The sequence below is a fragment of the Mya arenaria genome, chromosome 9 (assembly GCF_026914265.1).
Source record: "Mya arenaria isolate MELC-2E11 chromosome 9, ASM2691426v1".
Classification (NCBI taxonomy): Eukaryota; Metazoa; Mollusca; class Bivalvia; order Myida; family Myidae; genus Mya; species Mya arenaria.
Genome location: NC_069130.1, coordinates 54,218,697 through 54,225,747, shown reverse-complemented (window position 1 = coordinate 54,225,747; position 7,051 = coordinate 54,218,697). Strand labels below are relative to the sequence as shown.

At 32.5% G+C, this 7,051-nt stretch overlaps 1 protein-coding gene across 1 annotated transcript; it reads right to left on the bottom strand.

The window, feature by feature from the left end:
* Window positions 1–531: 531 nt before the first annotated feature.
* On the bottom strand, window positions 532–4,484 carry LOC128203717 (neuroglobin-like). Its single transcript, XM_052905242.1, has 3 exons — window positions 4,141–4,484; window positions 2,045–2,270; window positions 532–1,552 (listed from the first exon to the last, which is right to left on the bottom strand). Exons 1-3 carry the CDS (start codon window positions 4,359–4,361, stop codon window positions 1,418–1,420), a joined length of 582 nt encoding a protein of 193 aa, XP_052761202.1. The 5' UTR covers window positions 4,362–4,484; the 3' UTR covers window positions 532–1,417.
* Window positions 4,485–7,051: the final 2,567 nt, after the last annotated feature.

The window sequence follows — 7,051 nt, the reverse complement described above, 5'->3', positions numbered from 1 at the left end:
TTTTAAAAAGGCTAAATTATTTACATTTTTAAATCATATGATGCTGTAATTTGATAAAAAGAGTTGAGACTGAGATTAAGACTTGACTTGAGTGTTTTCGTGATATTTGGGCCTGTATACTGACTGTCTTATGTGCGGTTTACCGGAAAGAAGCATAGGATATACATAATGAATTTCATTATCAAATACGGACCCCTATTTAGACTTTTAGACAATTAAGTTTTAGAATTTGAAATAATGAAAATGGTAATGGAGTTAATCCGAATCGTTTGTATAAATGAATTGAGGGGCAATTATTTTGACATGATAGTAATCAAAATAGTAAACTGAAAGAGATTATGAGACGAGACACGTTATTATTGAAGCCAGTACCTCCAAGTAAAGTTTCAGGTCCAGAGTATAATTGGTATTTCATTTTTAATATATTTTTACAATCGAATGCAAAATAAAAAAGCTCATTGTGTATAAGTGTTTATTTACATACAAAGAAAATATCATCTCCAATGACAAGCTCAGAAGTCAATACAATAACATATTACTAAGACAGCTTTTTTCCAGTGTTTGAGATTGTCTTCTTTATTTTCAATGATATCTTTACACCCATATTTGAACGGTAACAAGACTGTGGACTTAATCCGCGATACAACTATGAATGTGATGATTTTGACCTGTATTCATATATACGCACGCTAGTAATTCAGCAATGTCTTTGACAAACTGGTAAAGAACAGTAACAGTTACAATGATTTAACAGTAACTGCACCAACTTCCCTCGTGACTAAAATAAATCACTAGATCAAATGCTCTCTTGTATAATTTCATTAACACGGTATGTGTGTGCAGTAAATGTTACATTGTTTACGTAGTTTTGGGTTCATCATACTACAATGACAATCTTAAGACGTCTTCCAAGAGGCCAAATCTTTATCACAACATTAAGTGCGTTTGTACGTTTATATACATAACATAACACAATCACATCCATCATCTGCATATGTCTGACACTATCCCAAGTTTTCAAGCATTTGCAACTGACAAAGGCCTTTGCAGATTAGATAACGTATGCAGTGTGGTAAAAACATCTACAATGTGCAAATGTTTATATTATCACTTACGAGGGATACTCAAGAATGACGTGTATTACTTACAAACTTTCAATGTTTTCTGCAAAATAATTTATAACATAAACAATATCGTATTCAAAGTGTTCTGCATAGAAGGTATCAATTTTATTTCATATGCCTATTCACTAGTGAACAAGTCATACATTTCAATTTTAAAACCGTATTCTCCATCAGATTTATTTTCATGTTGATTCCAAACAATATATCCGGCATGTATATTGTCCACAGTGGCATAATACTGCTTAAAATACATTTTTATCACAAACTCCTTTTGTCAACGAGTTAAACGTTCCTCATGTATTACACATTCCTTTCTTCATGTAGTAGCACATGAGCATGAATAAATGATCCCAAGCTTTCTCATGTTGGCCTGTCCACACTGTTTCTAAATGGGGCTTGATTGAGTTGATAAACTGGGTACCAATCAACTGAAAATAATCATTAAATTGATCAACTTACTGTCAAACAAAAAGCAATAAGAACTTCGAAAGCTTTCCCAGCATTATTTGTTATTGTTTTGACAACTGAACAAATTATCCAATGAGATATTCCGTGCTTTAGTTTCACGTCGCGAAAAAGAGAGAGCCCAAAGATGAGTCTCTTTGATATTGGTATTGATCTTCCAATTTTCCTTAATTAATGTCGGTGTTCGGCTTATGAGATTTTAACAATGACTTTTGACGGCTTGTATAACCAAACATACCGAAGTCATATTTTAATATACAATAATTGCAGTTTTTAAATGGACATCTCAATCAGAAATAAACATGACTGTATACACCATTAAAATAGCATTGCACTGAAAAGCTTCTGAAAACAATGTTCTGTCAAGCATTTACCTTGAACTTTTTATTTTTATTTTATATTGAAACGCGCTCTTGCCTTCAGAGATAAGTCAATAATTGAAATCTACAACTTACATCAATGAATTCAATTTTCACGGAATAATTCTTGTGACGAATTCCCAATTCTGTCATAAGTTCTTCGAACTTTTCCCTGTTGTCAAGTCTATAAATACACTTGTCCACTGTTCCCATTACTCTTAGCGCATGCGCACGAAGAATGGCGTTGTATTCGAGATCGGATGTGTTAACTGCCCGGAATGACATGAACGCATCGTGCACGTCTGGATGGGTCTCGAACAGACTGGAAGTAGAAACAAACATAATGCTATGCATACAAGAATTGGACAGTTTGTCTTTAAAATGAACGCGAATAAGTTTACTATTAATTACAATCAATGGCGACATTTGTTCTAATACTATGCAAAATTGTTATGAAATTATTCAATGAAATATACTCTTAAAAAGCTGGGGATATTGCAATGAAATAAAATCTCAATGACAGCTGATTCAGAATAAGACTGACCTAATTTTCTTTTAATGTTTTTTGCCTTTTTTTCATTGGTATGATAACTTTGTACGCGGTGCATTTAACTCTAGCCAATGTGTATATGTTCAATAATATTGATGTATGATCAAAAGCTTAATTAATGGCGTGGGCTTTGATATAAATGTATTGAATAAATATATGCTCGTAATAACAAAATAAAAAAAAAATATTTATGTAATTAACGAATCAATTTTTTCTTCACTATGAAATGGCGAATATAAAACCTGTTCGTAATAAAATACTTATTTTTTAGCATGCAGCCCGATGACAGGAGCCCTCTTAGCAAAGATAATACGGAAAGTGTGCGATAACACATACGCAGATTAAGTGATATATATTTACGAGATACTGTCAATTTCGTGCGGGGAAGTCTCTGTAAATATCTTTGTTTTCGTTCTAACAAACAATAGCTCGTTGTATGCTCGTGATATAGACAAAAACGTTTTCAAGTCATTGTTGAGAAAAGTCCGCTTTCAAATAATCTTTTAATCTCAACTACACTTACTTTGATAGTCATGCCCAGATATCGAAAAGTTATTCAGATCAATGATGTTGTTGTTAACTGCTTTCGGTAAAACATAAAATTGTGAATGTCATTTACTCAACAATTCAAACAAACACTTATTTTTAACTACACTTTTAGAAAGTCTCTACAGTCATAAAGTTACATCAGTTTCATTTAAGACAAAAAGCAATGTGATCGTTGTTACCCCTATACCTGAACATTGTATACATATTCTTGGCGACTAGACGGACATGTTCCATGACCCTTTCTAAGGCAATTATCAAAAATGTATGTGTGTTAATTTGTTTAAAAGTCATCGGCAACAAGCTAAAGTAAATCAGTAAAGGTCCATCATTAATATGTTAAATAGTACGTATCCACGAAAATGTCCTCATAGAGATTGTTTTTGTTTAAATGCAAATGTCAATACAGTCAAACCCCATTAGCTCGAGCTACCAGGGACCAGCAAAAACCCTTCGAGCCTCAAAAGATTCAAGCCAAGCGGGAATTTTTACTTTCAGTATAAAGAAATCGGTCCTTACATATATATCGAGCTAAGCGAGAAATTCAAGCCAAGCGGGAATTTCTACTTTCAGTATAAAGAAATCGGTCCTTACATATATATCGAGCTAAGCGAGAAATTCAAGCCAAGCGAGTTCGAGCCAACGGTGTTTTTAAAACCATCCTATTGAGATTAGGGAAAGATAAATAAAGTTCGTTCTACTTGCCAAATACAAAACGTATACAAAGGCGAAAAATATACAGTAAACTTGAAATTTGACAATTTAGATGTCGGTAACCAATGTATATCCTCATGCTATACAAATGTAATCAAAACGTTACCACATAATTATTGACTTGACTTGACTTGGAGCAGATGATAAGTTTACATTTACATTTTATTGCGTTCAACAATTGCGTTCAAAAAAAGAAATTCATTTTTTATTAAAAAATAAAGCTTATCCGTCAGATCAAAAAGATATATATATATTATATGTATATTTGATACGTCAAAATAATAAGTTTAGAAAAAATAATAATATGTATATCCATTTCTTTATGCTATAAAAATGAATTAATAAGTCAATTCGTATATATATATAATGAATAAATACATACCCGACGAACGTAATAATCCCAACTTTTGCAACATCCTGTTTAACTATTTTCCAGCAGTCTTTGAGAATTTCAACCTCAAGCTCAGTAATCACAGGAGGTGGTTTTTGAGGATCAAACATTGTAATAGTTTCGTTATTGTTACTAATCACCACACAAGATTTGTTATCATTCGTTCGTTTCGATCCAGTCAAAGACCTTTTAATGCGTTTAAATAACGACATTATTTTCACTTTATTTTCCAATTCACTTTGTTTTCAAACTTGTGTAACCGTTAGTCATTCAAAAAATAATAATTATATTTAATACGGAACTGTTGTTTTTAAAATATTTTGACAATTAGTATGTTTCGCGACTGACATCTGTCTCTTTTATGATACTTCCCAATACGTTCTCCAGTTTATATTCACTGAGATTACGTGTGAGGTAATAGTTATATTGGCTTTTGCAGTTGGCTGCGCTATGGCATAGCTTTAGTCTTGCAAATGTTTGAGTGACTTTGGATATATGATGATGATTTAATTAGACTTTATCGAAATGCACTTATTACAAATAATAAATAAACTACATGGCATGCTTAGTGGTTCGGCAACAAGACCAACGTCAAGTAAATGATCGCCATTCACAAAATAATGTACATAAACCATAAAATCGATGTTATAGTTAGGCCAAATAAAAAAATAGGTGCGTTTTAGGTAACGCTGCCAAAAAAATAGGGTAGGTAGGTCGGAATTTAATTATTTTTTTTATTATTTTGATATATTGATTTCAGTAACTGTTGACTCAGACTGTAACAAAATTTAAGTCATCAATTTTCAGGTTGATCAGCAGTTTTTAAACATGTTCCATGCTTCAAAGGAAACATTCTTTACTTGTCTGTTTAAATTCTTTGACAATGATTATTGGATTTCAACTAAGTTATGGTACACCACTCTGCTATTATTTAAGACTTTCCAGGAACGGTTTTACTTTTCGTTATGCACCCTTTTGCTTTTAATCACTCTCTGTAGTAGGCTAACCTGCCTGATATATAATTACATGGAGAGTGGGACAGCAAATTTACCATATAAGGCATCAGCCACGGAAACCTCAATGTTGTCAAGAGGACATGGGGTTTCAGGTTTGAAGAGCGAGTAACATGCCGGTTTTATTGCCAAAATTGCACACTTAAGTCTGACATATCAATCCGAAAGTCAGTATCTGACACATTTGTATCTGACAAGAAAATATAGTTCAAGAATTGAAATATACCTGCCACACAAGCACAAACTACCCGTAATTCACCTTAGAGTTTGGACACTCTTAAAATTTGGACACCCATTATTATTTTCAAAAATAATTTACTTTAAGTACCTAATTTTTGGACACCCAAAGGACATCATAACTTTTACAGTTACTAAGTCTCACAGACAAAGATTATTGATCTTTATCCTTACAATGTATTTGCCTGGCTAGATTACCTAGCCATACACATCACTGTGACAATTTAATTAGTTACTACACATCCTAAATGATTTATTGCCTGTTGAAAAGGAAGTATGATATATTTAATGGAGGATTAAAGAAACAACAAGTGCAATTAAGGGATTAAGAAAACACAGACATGACATGTTTGTATAACGATCCGCCAATAAACTTTAAAACTTGTACTACACTTTTAATATAGACTTTATGAAGCAATAATCGTACAGTAATACTCATTGAAAAATCAATAGAACAATAAAAGTCAACACATTCAATGATACAGGTAACTATCAAATGTGATGAATTAAAGTTAGAAATGCAATACCTAAGTTACAATCGAAAACACCACTCAGACACATTCATTCTGCATAACAATATCCATGCTCTCCACGAGATCCTCGTGGGTATAACTGTTAGTAATGTGACGTCAAACAGTGTGACTGTTTGGTATGAAGCCGTGATTATTCATTTAAATGCATGTATAAAATGGTGTTGAATGGGATTTTAATTAACTTGATGAAGGAGTTACACTAATAGGCGTTATAACCATTGATAACTACGGATAAATAAATAAGTGGTAAAGTGCAGACATGAAGAAAAAAGGCAGGTTTATCATACCGGTACATAAAGATAAAATGTAAAAATGGTTATTTTCTATGAATGCGGACAGCGAAAAATATAATTATGTTAAGATGTCCGAATTCCAAGGTGAATTACGGTAAATACAATCAGAAATCCAGCTCTAATATTGTCAGCTTATCGTATACATTTTGTAACAAATGCTTTTCGTACCCAAATCACATTTTTTTCAGGAAAAAATAGGTTAGGGTCGGCGGGAAAAAAATAGGGTCGGTCGGGTAACCAGAAACTGAGCTATTTTTATATTTGGCCTTATCTGAGCATCATTGAACTCATTAGATTACGTCTACATTAGATCGTTGCAACATGAGATCATACTATAATGCAAAAGGAAATATTTCTTGACTTATTTCCAATTAACTCTCAAAAGTGACAGCGTGTGCATAACAGACAGCTGTTTATGGGTTGTCCATTCATAGTAGCAACATAAACCTGTCAATACATTTTATTTCTATTTTTACATAGACATAAATATCGATTGAAATGTCTAAAAATAATAAGTAAATAAACATGAATATCACCTGAGCGAGTCTTATATTCGGCTACTGAGCTTGTGTCTGTAGTTTTTCACATACATATTTATAGAGTCTAGTAATGTACGGACAATTACATCAGCGGAAGAAATCCAATTGGCATTGCATTGTAGATAAAAACCTGATGACCATCGTTTGAACAAAGTACCAGGCACAATAGCAATTTAGTTAAACAATGGTTCAGGATTTAAGGTTTTCATTTGTTTAAAAACACACATATTAAAGTTTAAGGGGGCTATCATTTAATGATAAATGGATATGGTTTGTGGAGGAAATTT

Bases quoted from the DNA above. Each gene is read 5' to 3' on its own strand.
- LOC128203717 (XM_052905242.1), bottom strand. From the start codon at position 4,361: ATGTCGTTATTTAAACGCATTAAAAGGTCTTTGACTGGATCGAAACGA. The intron at 2,271-4,140 runs GTATGTATTTAT...TTCTACTTCCAG, and splicing joins GGGATTATTACGTTCGTCGG to TCTGTTCGAGACCCATCCAG. The intron at 1,553-2,044 runs GTAAGTTGTAGA...GATTATTTTCAG, and splicing joins TGAAAATTGAATTCATTGAT to TTGATTGGTACCCAGTTTAT.